The following is a 17485-nucleotide window of genomic DNA, read 5'->3' on the forward strand; positions in this document are numbered from 1 at the left end:
TGCTAAGTTTAATGCAATTACTCAGGTGACCAATGAGTTCGTTCACAAACATGTCGCATCTCGCAGGGGTGGGGTGGCTATCCCCATTAACGGGGAGGACGCCCCGTCTCGATGTTGACCTTTGCTCATAATTTTGTTATACGTTCCATGAACTTTTGTGACCTCCAACTTAAAACTTTTGTGAGATAACTGCGTGTAAGTAGTAATACCTTTATTTTGGTCACAATAGCTATATTTTTGGAGTCCGTGTATGTAAACAGTTATTTCCAAGAAAAGCCTCCTTGATTCACTGCTGAAGTATCTATGAATATAATAATGCTATCAGATTCTCGAGAAATCAATCAATAATAGATTCTAGAATTTTATTTTGGCTCTTCATTCAATATTTTTAAAATAGCTGAATACATACATAGGTACGTATTCTTCATAATCGCCTTCTAACAACGCTAGTTATAACTTCAAAAGATTCCTCCCATTGTACAGTCCAAAAATACTTCCCATTATGCCAGTACCGAGCCAAATAGCGCTAATTTAAAAACACAATCGATTGCTTGTGACGTCATTACAGTTCAGTTTCAAACTGAACCGACGCACATTAAAATACTAAACAAGAAATCCAACCTCGAAAATGTTAATTACTTTTCCCCTCATGAAATTAATTGCAACTTTGATAAACACATCGTGAACATGAAAATAAATGCAGTCACAAGCTAAATTTAATTTCCCTTGTATCCTATATTATGCAGTAAAATAATAATGTTATGTCAATTAAAATGGTGCATTCATTATTTCTGAGAATGGCTGCCGGATCTCGCATGGCAGCGATGACTGCACAATCCCAGGAGAGGAGACTCACACACATACACATACATATTTACACTTCATAATTAAGTTAACACGCGCAACTATTCCAAACAATTAATATTACAACGTCAAAGTTTTTCACCACCCTTTCAGGCATCTTGCTAAGTTCTTCAGTTTAAAATAGGTACACATCGCGAGCAAATATTTTCAAACGCATATTATTTTAGGGTAAACTTATAAGCTAATCTTGTGTAGACAAAGTTTCTTGCTTTCTGTTTCTAGTGATTCTTTTTGCAGGTGAACGGTATTATGCTTCTAAGATCATCTTAACGCATAAAACAGCTCATAAGACTATACACTGGGAAAGACAGAATATTACATTGTGATCTTAACGGTATTTTTAATATTAATTATCTCTTGAGCAGGAACTTCAAACGCAATATATTTTGCTAGAGAAACTTCATAGCAAGTATGAAGTATGCAATAAAGTCTTATAATATAAATAAGGTACTTAACTTTTACTTAAAGTTTTGCTAAGCATTTTGTTATGACTCTTCTAACCTGTAGAGTCATCTCCCGAGCCTTTTCCCAACTATTTAGGGGTCGGCTTCCAGTCTAGCCGGATGCAGCTAAGTACCAGCGCTTTACAAGGAGCGACTGCCTATCTGACCTCCTCAACCCAGTTACCCAGGCAACCCGATACCCCTTGGCTAGACTGGTGTCATACTTACCGGCTTCTGACTACCGTAACGACTGCCAAGGATGTTCAATGACAACCGGGACCTGCAGAGTAAAAAAAAGATTAAAAGTGAAGCGAGATCAAATGTATCCAGCGCAGTAACGCAGCAGCGGTTAAGTAATCTGTGTAATTATTTCCCGCGTTTTATCGTTCTCCAAGGAAATCAAAACCACACTCATAATAATTACTGTAAGATTTATCCAAGAGGAAATATACAACTGTTGCTTAATAATAATAAGTAAAAAGTCTATTGCACAAAAACGTAATCTTAGAACGACATACTACAAACTTTTAGTCGGCCGATAGTTGGTTTTAGCCTCATGAATCAATATGAAGATGAATGGAAGTAAGTACGTTATAGCGGTCAGGTATTTTTACGGTATCAGACCGACTAAAAACTTTGATAGTATTTACGATTTTCTTTAAAAAAAAACAACCAACCACCGGGCAGACTGCGTAATCTGCAGTATGCGCGTTAGATAAATATGGATGCTATAATTTTTATAACGATATACAATAAGCAATTTTATTTTTATAGTGCCACAGAGAATTTATGCTATTCAAACAAAGTGTAACATAACATTATAACAATGCAGTAACTTAGCGGAATTCGTAAAACAACATTCATTTTAATGCATCTTGTCTCAAGAAAGAATGCGTGAATACTTGAGACCTTTGCATATGTCGTGTGTATTGTTTAAAACAAAAACTAACGTAAGAATGGTGCATAGTCACTAATCAATAATAACTATACCTAGTGACAATGCTTGTTCATACACTGCGTAGTTTTCTTAGCTGCGTTTTTCACTTTCTCTCGAGTAAAAGCGAGATTCTAAGTACCGTTGTATGGACGTAACGAATCGGTCTCACATAACCAATCAAGATTACAAATGTATGTGTGGATTGAAATTATACTTTTGAAATATATAATTTTGTTTCTTTGTTTGTAATTTATAAACTCAAAAACTACTGCCCCGATTTTAAAAATTCTTTCACCATTAGAAATGTACATTATCTGCGAGCAACATAGGCTACATTTTATACCGGTAAGGGCAGTAGTTTCCACGGGACGCGGGTGAAACCGCGGGAAAATGGCCAGTGTAAAATATAGGCAGTCCGAATTTATGTGGTTACCCATTAATGAACCCGGTTCGGACCGAAATGCTGTATTTTCCCTTCTTGCTTTTGAGTACTTAGATTCATTTATGCACCATCATTATGGGAAAGAGAATCATTTCATACATGCTGAAATTCAGAATATCTATAAGTAGGTACTAATACTGCAAAAGGCAAGGATTTGGTTGTCAGTTGTTTAGGCTCAAATATTGAAGAGATTTGAAAAGGTATGGGAAAAAATTGAATAATATAACAGCGATGTCTGTCATGATTATTCTCACTATCGTACTTAACTGTGCTTAAACATAATATGTCACAATGCACCTCTTATATGTTTTCTACTGAAGAGAGGTTCTTCTTTCTTTCATCTTAAAGTAAGTAAGCTTGTTATTTTCCATTGTTTTAAAAAAATAACTTTATAAACTATTTTCCTAGAACTAACCATTAACTTCACATTCATCCAGTTTCGTTAAATGAAGATAAATAAAATTTGTTTGCGCTATCTGAGAATTCCTAGAATTATTGTCAAAGCTCACAGCTTAAGTCCTTAGACCTAAAAGGCTGTTATTTAATGTACTTAATACAAATAAAGATTACTGATGAAAGGAAAGCCGGAATACTTAGAAGACAGTTGAAATCGTTATTCCTTTGTTTTGGTTGTAACTGTAAAAACTGAAGGGAGTGCGACATAACATAGCTATCTACTAAGATGACTTCTGCCACATATGATGGATGATCAGATCATATAGTAGGTCTCATTGATGCGAGAAACTTGTACAAATTATGATGGGTATCATTATTTTGACTGAATCTGTACTCGTACTTATGTCAGTTTGTAGATATCTATAATAAAATTACACAGGATGTTAAAGTTTGCATCAAATGGCATAAAGTCTACTTTTTGTTTTCAATAATATCGCATATACCTAACCTTCTCCTTATCCCTCCCTTTGATAGTCAGTCGAATATAAGTACAATAATTGATGTTACATAAGATTTAACATTACTGAATATTCCCCAAGAAACAAGATCGGTTTTGCGTAAAATAATTCCGCACCCGGAAAATTCAAGACTAAAGCTTGTGGCACATTATAGCAGCACGGCAACAGCGCGGCTGCAGCACGGCGTCGCCTCGAATTAAGACTACGGCGAGCGGACAGCGCGCCAACCACGCGCTGTCCGCTCGCCGTCGGCGCGCCGTCCGCTCGCCGTCGGCGCGCCGGCCGCGCGCCGGCCGCGAGGTGTAAGCTTGCTGTCACCGCAAACTCAATATTATTTTAAGACGATTATGATTGATGTTATGATTGAACACGACGTAATGACGTTGTTTCGCTGCCGGCTCGGAGTCGGCGCGCAATTAGCACGCCGTCGGCGCGCTGTGCGCATGAGGACCGCTCGCTTGCAGCACGCGGGCGGCGAGTCGAGTTGTGTGGAAGCGGCAAGCACACTGACTGCTCGCCATTGGCTTTTTCATATTGACATTACGAAATATATTATAATATACACGATTTAATGCTCTAAATTGAATGACAACTTAAATGCTGGTGTGGAGCCGTGCTGTTGCGGTGCTGCTGTAATGTGCCACGTCCTTTAAATATTTCACGAATGAAACTGAACAAAAAGTACTGAAGGATGCGCTCGAATCGGAATGGAGTGATTCTCTCCGTTCTTTGCATTCCCTACAAATTATACTGTATTAATTCAAGTACTGCAAACAATTTAAACAGTAGAACCGTTTGTAGTTTTGTCAAATACGTAACATTGTTACATATTTATGATTTCATCTCGAAAGAATTTACTGATTCAATTTAATCGTCTGGCGAATTTGAATACGTTTAGTAATATTGGCAATACTTGAGCGTGTGTGAGTGATTTATGTATTATACGAGATTACATTGTAGCAAATGTAGTACATAGTTAGGGTACACCACAACCACATAGGTCTTGGGTATAGTCTGGCACAGTTAGATAACTGTAGTGCAAAGAATCTAAGCTGTCATTTACACTTAGTGGCCCAGTATCGGATTAGTTGCTACTCGGCTTGAAATAAGAGTATCTTTTCTTTTTGTACGACCTGCCTTTTGGGTCAATTGAGTTTATTAAATACTAGCTTCTGATAGCCGTTTCTTCCGTTTCCTGAAAGGCCTTTATAAGTTATTCTAATGTTATTATATCGCTGTTGAGTGTCAACAAATTCCAACCGTCTGAACGTGAAGAATAACAAACATACGTACACTCACAAACTTTCGCCTTTGTAATGTTAGTGTGATATTAACTTGACAGATTCTGCACCATTGAAGTAAGAATGATATCAGTTGCATTTTGCTTGTCACATGCAAAGATTTAGTACCGCTTAAAAAGTGAATCCAATCAGGTAAATCCGCAATTTAAGCGTCCGTGTGTTCGACAATTCATAGTAAGCATAAAAGACAAAGCTGTATTTTCCTAACTTTACTCCAATTTTCCTTTTCCAAGTAAACACTCAATAGATTTAACTCTTTTAATGTCGTATTGTTTGACCTGAAACAAACCTAAGGTCAACGAAGACCGCCAACATCATGTCGAGACGTACTTTAATTAGGGTTATATAAGCCACTACGTATACGTACAAATAGGCTAAGAACGTTGTGGTTAGGTATTCTGATAAACAATCGATATTTTAGGTTACCGTTTTCGTCCTTTAATTAAAAAACGATTAATTCCAATTTTTTTCTTCAAAACGATAAAAATGTCTAGGTAATATAGGCTTTAAAATCGTTTGGTTTTGCAAAAAAACTCAGACTTCCGGCGCCTGATATTTCAAGAAATTCCTTCGGGATTGTTTTTTGATGTTTATTTTTTAAATCTCAAAATAGCTTGCTGCCTACGTCTATGTCCTTATCAAGGCAAAAATATTGGCGATTTTACATATGTAGAACCGATACTGCGAAATGGAAATTGATCTTTCAAAATCAGAATTAAATTGCAATTCATAACAATTAAAAGAAATGCTATTATAGGTTATAGCTTATAGGTTTTATTACAAACCAATCCACTTTGTTCCTTTTTATACCTTAACAACAAATAAAAATAATTTACTAATTGATTGCGTATATGAAATGAGAGAGAGCGTGCGGTCAGGCAAACGGACGGACTCACCAAGCTTAATGAAAGTGCTTCAGCAAAGATCCTTTTGTTATTACAATATTATTTTTCATGTTCCATTATTTTACGATACTTCATTAACTTGAAACACTCTTTACAATTAAGCCAATAATGGAAACATTCAATACATTTGTACTAATTGCATAGTGGTTTAACTCAGCTAGCGAGAAAATAAATTGCACTTTCAACGTAAGAAGTAATTGTGCGAACTTGAGAAGTGCGTCGTCGCATTTCTGAGTAAACCAAATATGTTTGTGTATAGGACAAGTGTAGGGCCGTGACTTGTTTGTACTGCTGAATGGGTGCGTTGACCTCTGGCGAACCTAGCGCACTCTATTACCGAACGGATGATATCAACTGGAGTATCGGGGGACCATCACGGACTGTCACTTAAAACGATAAACTCTTAATCTATATATATATATAATAAATATTAGTACTTTTTGTCCAAAAGTAAACCTGTTATGCAGGTTTTTCCATCACAGTTCACTGAAAAATGTACGAGCGCTTGACTCGCAGTAATATGATATCACGGAAAAAACATCGGTTTGATTTTTTGCTTTGCTTCCCTGTGGTGAATTAAAATGTTTTAGCTGCTCGCACCCACAAAATTTGCCCACCTTGTTTTACTATTCCCGGAACTGGCTTCCGAATTTAAGCTGGTTGCGACGAAATGAACATAGCTCTCACCGCCACCCAGTTTATTTGATGCTTTTTACTACATAAATTCTCGTGCCACGAAGATTGGCGAGTCCTTTTTGGGGCATTAGCCACATGCTCCAAAAAGACTCTCTAATCCTCGAACTGCAGTATAAAGAGTTTTCAAAGCTTTCACAGAATTTTAACTGCGGGGAAAACATCGTTAAATTACGAAATTAAGAGAAATATTTTGTACAGTCAGCATGGTAAACTGAACAATACTGGTTAGTTAGCCAGTAAGGAGAAACTGGGAAATAATTGTGTAAAAATAAGATGCTTACCTCAATTTTATTTTTAATCGTCCATTTCGTTAATAAATCTCGAGAACCGAAGCTCTCGAATACTCGTTGTAGAACAAGTCCGTTCCTAATAAATAAAAAATGTGCAACTGGTTTTATTTGAACTGTGCAAAACGAGTAAGCCGATTAAACGTTTACCAATAGATTGGAGTGCAGGACCTATCATACTGCATACATTTTTTTGTTCGGAATCAGCGTTTTTCCAATCATTTGATTGCGACTATTTAGTAAAAATATTTATTGAATTATTGTTCGCCGCGTGTGTTGGCTTTTATGAAACATTGTCACGATACAAAGGGCGTTCATGAAATAAACAATATCTATAGGATGTTAAGTTGGTTTGCACGTGGTTTTCCGTCAACGACCGATGATGCGGTAACCACTTACTGGATGTGGTAATGGAGGTAATAACCATCCCGCAGCCTAACCTAAACACCGTGACGTTGCCGTGACCGCTGGAGACCACCAACAAATTAACATCATGTCGAAATAAAAGTACCAATACACGACCAACAGGAGATGATTGAATCTGTCATTGAGAGGTGAATAGTCTGTAAAGTTGGGGACTTAATTAAGTTTTTATCATTTAAGTTCGCTTCAGAATTGTTCGGTCGGTATGGTTAGTCTAAGTCAAAGCCGCGCGGATCGTTCAAACATAAGATTAAGCACGTGCATTATTGAAGATCTTGCATGATTTTGGCGGGTCCTGTCTTCATTTAAACATATTTGGCAATCGATACAGGTAGTCAAAAGTCAGATAATAAGTCTTACTAACGTGTTGCGCGGGTAACTTGGTTGAGGAGGCCAGCTAGGCATTCGCTCTATGAAAAATACTGGTACTAAGCTGCATCCAGTTGGAATGGAAGCCAGGCAGATGATGACAGTTCTGATCTCCGTGGTCCTGATCCATACAAGTGTAACACGGACTCAAGTACATAAAGACTTGCGGGGCATTATGTAGCGTATGTATTTGCGGTGCTCATCTCACCTCAATAAATTAGCCCATCTCCGGCGCGAGCGGCTTAACAAGACTTCCCACGCACGCTGCAGAACTACTTTTATCGTTATACGTATCTCATTATTTATGAACCATATTGGTATCAAAAGTTAACTATTCAGAAATTAATTATTGCTAACAAATCTACATGTAAATTAACTGGTAAAACTGTTTGAAAAATTTAATTACCGATCAAAGAGTCTACCTACACAGATATTAAAATAGTTTGCTGAAATGAGCGTCGGGACAGAGCTTTATAATTTATGCATCATGTTTAAAAGTATTCCAATATTTTGTTGATCGGCTTAATTTGAAATGTTTCAATTTGATTTTTTATTAAATGTTTATTAACTGGGTATTTGAGGGAATGAATATTAATGAGAGTGACAAGAGAAGGAAAACGTTTTTGTAGAGCAATAATAAATATATTGAGTCAAAGGGTGTGTCATAGTGTATGATGTTTTGATAACATGTCATCCGATTGTTTTAACAATTGGTAAGGACAAGCCGATATAAAAATTATGGTAATGTAAGCAATACTTTCACTAAATAATCAAGTGTTTCAGAATGTTTCTATGAAATAATCATACTGTTTTGATTAAAACCACTGCTACTACTAACAATATTTGTATGTCCTTATAACTTTTAAGCAGTTGTAAATTAATCAATACCTCCGGCAGTCAAAACAATAGAAACCAAATGGAACTCCTACGGGCATGGCTATACTTCCATGCTGAAGTTACAAGTACTTAGGTCTATGCTTCAAAGTGTACGATATAACTTTTAATTGATCATTCATTTAGAATACCCTCACACGTCATACTAAACAGTCAGCAGACAGTTGCCACGATATTTGGCAAAAATATGATTTAAACAAAATCTTGATTCCTATCAAACTTTTCAGTCGGTCTGATACCGGCTAAATACCTGATCCTTGTAATGTGCGTACTACCATTCATCTTCATACCGATTTATGAGTCCAAAACAACTCAACACTCAATTATTTTATTAGCATTCCATATGTTGTACGCTTTACAGTCTACAAACAAAATGGACCATATGAACAAAATGGAATGGACAGCTTAAAGAAGTTGGAGAGTTTAACAGTAGCTTGCCAGTCGGCCGACTAATTTGTAGTGTGTAATAACTTATGTATATAAATATATGTAAAAGAAAGTCGTGTTAGTTACACATTGGCTGAACCGTTTAAGCTGAAAATTAGAGGGGAGAGATCCGGGACGCGGGTGAAACCGCGGGCAGAAGCTAGTATGTCGATAGATCATGAACATGATCTGTACTTCACTTTAGTACACGCAAGTATGCTCCGATGCAATTTGCGGGATTGTGGGAACGCATTCCGATAATTTCCGAGGATCCTGATATAGGGAGAAATTCGCTAGTGAGATTTTTGTTGCGTGCGTTTTGGGTAGTCTGTAATGTAGTGGTAGCTTAATGATAGACCTATTTCGATTCAAATCTGTGAAATAAGTTTTGTAAGTGAAAATATAGTCTCTATTATTATCAAAGTATGTTGTAGACACTAGGGATTGAGTAAAGGTGATTGAAAACATCTTGAGGAAACGTGGACTTTTAAAGATTGGTGTCATCAATCCCCCTTGATTTGCACGATGCACCCCTTGAGCAAGCGTGGTTATTAACGCTCACCATTTCCATCTCTTCATGAGAAAATGTAGCCTATAGTGAGGCAATGAAAAGGCCGTTTATGTGAAAATAGCGATTAGTTTTACAGGAACATTTTGTTATAATTGGAGAAGCCGCAGTTACAGCATTTTGTTTTGTACCCATCCTGCCACATAGTTTTTACCCAGTTACGCAAAAACTCAATTAAAAAAGCCAGTTTCGTGTGTCCTAATAAAAATAAAACAAATACAAAACCATGTCGTAGCAGTTACGGTATTAGAAGTTTCAGAATAAATATTTAACTAGTGAATATGAAATGTTGTGTGAAAACTGAATTTTCTACGTACGAACTAGTTCATACATTGTTCGAGTTAAACGTAACATAGGAAACTTGGACTTTGTGACTTCACTTTTAGTAAATACTTACTCTATAGCAAAGCTATACTCATTCATTATTTTCTAATTGATTTTATGTCGAATTTTAGACTAATTATGAGGTACAAAAATTTCACCAAACAAGTGTCTTCGATACATTTTTTTCGAACACAAACTCAAAATCAAATTTAGACTAAGCAAAATATGTCTGTCTTTAGGTTAGAAAGATTATTTTTTTTAGTTAGAATAATTATATTTCTTTCCATCCTATGCACGTCCTATCCTATGTATTGGAAATACAACCTACAAACTTTCAATACTTACAATTTACATATTAAACATACTTATACTTAACAAAGAATTAATTTACTATTATTAAACATAAATAACCAAAAACTGTCATGTTCCTAGAAATCAAATTAAACAGCAACAATACAAAACAGGTGCATTACTAACCTCAAAAGCCCTTTCATAACCTACACAACAGTAAGGTATAAGCTACACCAAAGAGTTTCTAACGGGGTGAAGTTTCAAATGAGTTTGCTACTGCGCCAAGCAAAGGTTTATGGTTTTTGCCTCAACTCACCTGTGTTCGCGGCATTTTGAGTCAAACACCGGTTAAATCTCGTTACCCCATCTATTAATGCACAATTCTGCAAGTTTTGACGCCTGATAAACTATGAAATGTCACCTAATCAGACTAGTCTTTTTATCATTTTTGTTTGTTTGTAATGGATGAACCTAAAATTTACTGGATCGAATTCAAAAATTATTTCACCATTAGAAAGCTACATTATCTGCGAGTAACATAGGGTTTATTTTTATTTATAAGTACGTTAGATATTTCTTAAATTCGTTGGTGTTGAATTACAGTCTTCTGTGTTTTACCACCCTGAAGCGAACACGTAAAGGATTCCCTCAACCATGTTAACAAAGTAAAATTACTCTGGTAACAAAACAAAAATGGTTGTGAAACTATCTGGCTTTTGATTACCCGTATGGACTACTAAAGATAAAAAAATACATTGAAAAGCCTACAGCTTAAACTTATATAAGTATTTTCTGAAGCAGGGAAGATATTAGGTATACATGCAGCTGCTATTTTTTTTCTTTCAATGATCACACATCGAATGAATGACCGCGCTAAACGCACCTTAAACTATGGTCAGCCAAACCCTGCGGTTACCACCGTCCCCAAGTCTTTGTAACAAACAGGTGTTCAAATTAGAATATTCGGCATACCTGCGTCAGTTACGAACCAATAAATAGTTGTGGCGTTAGTACGAAGCTTGTTATAAAAGTATGTTGCCAATTTAACACGAAAAGGGGTAGTTTGACGGAAACTTGCAGACGGTAACGTGCGAAGCATGTAACTTGTGATGCAGGAGATCAAGCATGTAATGGGTGTTGAAGGTGTGAATAAGATATTTGAAAGGTGTAAAAACCGTGAAGAGATATGCAATGGGTGCTGTAGTTACAATTTTTAAAGTAAAATCCGTAAATATGTTTGCTGAAATATTTGTGAACACATTTTTTGCAATGCTAAGAGCGCGCTCACACTATAAAGATTTAGTCGGCAGATAGTTGATTTTTGAGTTAGTTGATTTTTCATAAATCAGTATGAAGATGAATGGAAGTACGCACGTAACAACGATTAGGTATTTGTTCCAATCAGACCGACTAAAAACTTTGTTTGAATTCACTATTTTCTATAGTGAAATATTTTTTAGCAACGTAGAACTTCTTCTTTCGTGTCGATGACATGTCATATATTGAGACTACACTATGTCAGCCCAATATGCCGCCACAGCGAGAGCACGGCCGGATGCGCTCATTAAGTCCTCCCGCGAGCAGGTTTCAGGGCGTAGAACTTAAACATCTTTTAACTCACTGTTTAACCTGTCCCACAAAATATCCATATTGTGAAGCCACGTAAAACTTTGCTACACGAGTTAATTGTATTAATCCCATTTCATAGCTTTTCAGCTTAAAACTGTTAGTTTCAAACGCTAACATTCTAAATAGCCAAAATTAGGATTTAATAAGCGCAAGCAGTTCACGTTAACTTTTTCAAAAGGATCATTATAACGGTGCTGGTTACTCTGTGTGGATCACAAAAGGACCACAGGGTGCTTTGAAGTCCAAGCGTTTATGTTTGTTATTTATTACTGAGAAATTAAACTATTCATTTATGAATATTGCTCGTATAATAAAGTGATATCCCGTAGATTGCAGAGCTTTTGGTACCATTGACTCAAACGCACACTTCCATGTATTTCGAGTTATTTGCTTGAGCTATTTTCATAATTAAATCGATACCTATGCAATGGTTCACACATGAAAACGTTATCTATATAAGTATTTAGATATATTGTTCTATAAAGGAGCGGTAAAGTCGTTAATTTACGAGATTGTAACTAAAAATACTTTCAAAATCGGTTCCTAAGAACCCCCGTTCTTTTTTTGAAAGTATTTTTTACCAATGGTTACAAGCCGCGTTTATTGTCGTAGGTCTGTTTTACCCTATCGGGACAAAGGTAAAACCTTTACTTTCTTAATAGAGAAGCATATGTTTTCGTGAGTTCATACTCGTAATTCTTGAGCTTTTATCCTACAGGCTGAATACATTAAATATCAAACAGTTATTGTTGAAGTAAATTATCGGCTGGTTTCGTTATATTACAGACTTTGTTACAGCTCCCAGTCTACAGGACACTAATGGAAATGCATTATGCATCAACAAAATGACATTGACGTTAATCATACTAACAACCACCTAGTGTTTTGTTCAGGAAATCAGCCTTTATCCGGTAAATACTGGTTTGGGAAAACATTTTGTCTCTGCTAGTCCTGTCTTATTGGCCGGTCTCTCAAGCCGTCTAGAAAATTTAAAGGCTCATCATGTATGTAGTATATTATAGATTAATTATTTAAAACTTTCCCAGCCATGCTACTTAAAACGTTCACCGATCAGGTAAAATAAAACTTCGGAAATTGAGTTTTAAGTTAGTAAAATGTGCAACGTGAGACGTCACTTGCAAGGAAAATCTATTTCGTGCAGTCAATATACAGAGAGTTATTGCGATATTATATACCCTGAATATTTATAGGCATTATTAATAGGTAAATTGCGTATCAATCAAATGTAATTTCATGTTTATTCAGGTAATGAGTAGGCCGCTAATTAATTTCTATTTTTGCATTGAAAGTATTAAATTCAAAATCCAAAGTACAGACCGCCCACAACTAGTGTAAATTGATGAATTTTGTATTTACCGTGTAATTAAACCCCAATCAAAGTTTACGTGTCACTATCTGAATAATTTGGTATCAACATTGTGTTTCAAACACGAAAGCGAAGCTTGACAGCGGACGTATCAAAGCATGAATGATAGATCTATCATATTCAATGCTATATTCCGAATGTCCATTATCTGTGCAATTTAGACATTGGTAAACGTCATCTGTCCGTGATTGGTCATCGGGATGATATTGTGGGAGCCGCTTTGTTCATGTGAGGGACCATCGTAGCTGTCAGCAGTTGCATGATGATGGATGTACAAGCGCCTTTGTTGTCGCGACTGCCGGTGTCGCTGATTGAATCGTTCTACTGCACTGGTAAAGGTGTATGGTAGTAGCTTCCGCCATTTAGTTGCAGTGCTGATTGTAATGTAGGTTTGTAGTTCGAGTCCTCAATAGGTAAATCTGATTGTTTAAATATCTTCCCAGCAAAAACACATAGGAAGTGGTGAAGGGCAGGCGTTTTGGGAGCTGTCTTTTGTTTTTGACGTTCGAAAAGTGCTGATTTATCAGCCTCATTTTAATCGTTTTTGAGTTTGAGTTTATGTACGAAATTTCTGGCTAATGACGTGTAAATTAGTAGTTAGTAGATATTAGTAGATGAAATTGATGATCATAAAATTATTAACTTAAACAATGTCTTGCTTGCGTTCTATTAATGGCAATTTCTGAAGTCATGTAATGATATTGAAATTAAACTTACCTATTTAATTCTGTGACAGCGGTTTCACACCAGCGCATTTCCACTCAGTTGTTACGAAAGCTTTCCTTAGCATATAAAAATCCGCTTGTATGAAAGTACTGGACATGTAAAATAATCAGTCAAAATGAACTTTATTAAAATTGCTGAATTGCCATTTTAATGACAAGAGCTGCTGAACGAATTCGGGGTCGAGTAGTTTTTAAGAGTACTTTGGTAGAAATATCTTACAAGTAGTCTTGAGATTTTTACCTGATTCTTTGGCAATATGCTCATTACCAATTATTTTCCAAACATAAGTTACGAAATGTGATATAATTAGACCCTTTATTTCTCTTTTTGGAATTCGTGATTCCTTGCACTGTTGTTATTTTTGCTTGCCTTGCAATCTTTCATACATACTTAAATGCGTCCCTACTCTCCCATAGAACAATTACAATGTTATGTTAAGTTTGATATAGTGTGTATCAACATCTATCAAAGTTATTAGTAATATCGATCTCACTGAAGAGCGTCTGTCACCTGAACAGTCTAATTATGATAGTGTCGCTTTGTTACGATATTGGATATTCAATGATCAAGCCACGTGGAATTCTAGCGCCAAATTAATGTCGGCCCAGTGTTCGCTCTACTGCGTATGTGCGAGAGATTAGGTGCCCTACGTGAGGTAGGGACTAATCATTGCTGATGTAGCTATGTAATGAACTTGCAATGATGCGTGATGGTTTGGAAAATGTACTATATTTCTGGTTCCATAAAAAATATATTTAAGGGAGGAAGAGGAAACTGTTGAAATTTAGGAAGCAAAAAAACTCAATCCAAGTAAAAGTGTAAAGTGACTAAAGGCTCCGAAACTACTCAACCAATTTGAAAAATTCTTACACAATTGGAAAGCTACGCTATTTCCGAGTAACATAGGCTATATTTTATCTCAGTAAGGGCAGGAGTTCCCACGGAAATTCCAGTGGAATAGTGGGAAAACGGCTAGTATTTCATAAATTCTTAACCAAAAGTAAAGTGGCCAACAAAAATAACTCGATGCTTAAACGATATTTGTTTACAAAACTTTTATTCCCAGAAGCTTTGAAACTCTAGTTTCTATTCGTGTACAAAACATCGATATTTTACACTAGTTGCCACAAGTTCCGAAGATACTATTACGGAAATCGGTTGATTCCATTCACGAGAGCTTACAAAAGTCGCCTACTCGTGCACCTTTTCACGGAATGAAAACCATATGTACGTAGGACCTACTTCTTATATTGTGGAAACTGAATGGATTTTTTGTGTTGCCTTAAAGGTGCTTAAGTTTTAGCTCTTCAGTCGGCTTTCACGTAGTACTCTTTCTTTTGCTCCAACCAATCTTACAATGTCTATAGTAATATGAAGTTCTCAATTTGGGCATATTTTGTTCATGATTTTGACTGGTCTAAGTTTATATAATTATGAGGTTTACGGAAACTACGAGATTATCAGCCATTTGTGGGTAGTGAAACTTGCCTTTAGTCAGCGGAAACCAATCGCCGGAACCAAATGTGTCAAATAACGATTGCCGGTAGGCTGACAACAGGCCGGATGTGCCGACATTTTGTATTTTATAACGTTCGTGCAGGAAACAAGGCAACTGGGTGCTCGTGACAACGTTAGGTACAATACCATAGACATAATAATCATAACAGAAAACGCAAACATAACAACTCAATGTTATTTTGTTGCAATAACATTACATTTTATTATGAATCGCCTGTTTTTATTGAGCGATACCAATGAATTGTTTTCAAGCATAATATAGTCCGAAATAAAATACATCTACTGTTTATTTAAGTGTGTAAAACGATTGGAACAAAAACTATGAAAGCATAACAAACAAATTCATTGTCCAATGTCTTTTATTTTTAAAATAAAAATTAAATAAACTAATAGTTGTATTTCTTTGTTGCAGGACTTACCATACCAGGACCCAGTGGTTTAGACTTGCGTCTGAAATCACCGCATACTCACTACCCAGGACAAGACGAGGCAAGTATTCCAATGTACCAAGTAAATTAGCTGTTAACATCTGGCTCTTTTTTATGGGAAATCATCAAATTATCCCTCCTCCTGGGTTAGCTGCGTGAGGTTCAGACTCTTAGTGACTAAAACCAACTGCTGGGCATAGGCCTCTTCTCACACAGAGAAGGTGTTAATCATCAGGCTTGCTCAATGCGAAATGAAAATATATCGCGTCTACATACTATCTTCTGGTTTCTTTAGCAGTAATTTTGCTATAATTGTATAGCTGTATCTATCAGTTTTGCATTCATGGTACTCGACCCATTGAACTGCATTCATTTCATTTTAGCTTCAATTGTCTAAACTCTAAAGTCATAGGTGTGTAATCTACTTATACTTAATTTTACGCGCTAATCTCGGGAACTACTAATTCGATTTGAAAAATCTTTCAGTGTTAGATAGCCCATTTATCGAGAATGGCTTTTTATCCGGATTTTTAGAGAAGTTCTCATAGGTCGCGGGTGTTTCTACCAGAAGCTAGTATAAAAATATCCGGTTAATATCAAATCGTAATTAAAATCAGCACCCCGAAAAACAAATAAATTCTACTATGTATTTAATTACGTACGTTATTCAGAGTATAATTTATTCAACTGCTTCTTGTTTATAATGTTTTAGTAAATCATATTCGTGTTAATTATGAAATAATTGTTGACAAAAGTCAAAGGTATGTTGACTGAAATAAATAGAGACATTTAAGCTAAATGTTGATGCGCTGAAAGTCCAGATTACAGAGAATAATATTTCGTATTAGCATTTGTACATTGAAACTAAAATAAAATAATTTAAAAAGTCACGAGCATATAAAGGTTCGAGCTGTAACTGATAACTATTTTTATAGGTACTTTAAAAAGTACTTACTGGTCGAATAAGGCTTATTTATGAAAAAAATACTTTAAAGCTCATGGTATGTTCAGTCATACTCTATATTAATTTTAAGCCCAATGTATTGATATTGGTTGATTTCTCCTGAACAATTTTTTATCTAAATTATTTCAAAGAAAATTAATACGTATGTAAGAATTGCATACAAAGAAGTCCAAGAAAAAAACTAAGCTAATTGAAATAAACTGTTCATAGAATTTTAACTACTTTGTTAACTTAAAGATATTTCGTGTTATCTACATGTTATTTGTAAAATGAAATTGTACGATTTTGCAGTAGGTACTTAACGTTTAATTGAAACGTTAGTATGAAAAGGTTTAATTAAAATCCTATAATCAGTCATCTAAAATTATCAAAACTCGTTTCCCACCCTGCCTGTGAAAAGAAAATTATTTCTTTCTCTACATTTTTCAACAACATCTTTTATAAGCCTTGCGGTCGTCATTAAAGTAATTAATTTCTTTACAATGTCTAGTACTAGCTACTACTACTATATCCTGCGGTTTCACTCCTATCCCGTGGGAACTACTGCCTGTTCCCGGATTATATGTATATCCCTATGTTACTCGGGAATAGTGTAGCCACCCAACAGCGAAAGATTTTTCAAATGGGTTCAGTAGGTTAGTAGACTCGAGTACGAACAAACTAACAAAAAATGTCATCTCTATTACAATAGTATAGCATGTATAATCTATTAGTAACATTATAAGTATTATTGCATAGACTTAACTGTA

General features: G+C 35.7%; 1 protein-coding gene across 2 annotated transcripts in view; it reads left to right on the top strand.

The window, feature by feature from the left end:
• The window catches only part of LOC124645180 (alpha-mannosidase 2), a 77583-nt gene that overhangs the window by 42047 nt on the left and 18051 nt on the right, over positions 1-17485 (top strand). For both annotated transcript variants that reach the window (XM_047184946.1, XM_047184947.1), the window contains exon 3: positions 15757-15833. In XM_047184946.1, coding sequence (XP_047040902.1) covers positions 15757-15833 — 77 coding nt within the window. The remainder of the gene's footprint in view (positions 1-15756; positions 15834-17485) is intronic.

This window comes from Helicoverpa zea, chromosome 31 (assembly GCF_022581195.2).
Source record: "Helicoverpa zea isolate HzStark_Cry1AcR chromosome 31, ilHelZeax1.1, whole genome shotgun sequence".
Taxonomy (NCBI): Eukaryota; Metazoa; Arthropoda; class Insecta; order Lepidoptera; family Noctuidae; genus Helicoverpa; species Helicoverpa zea.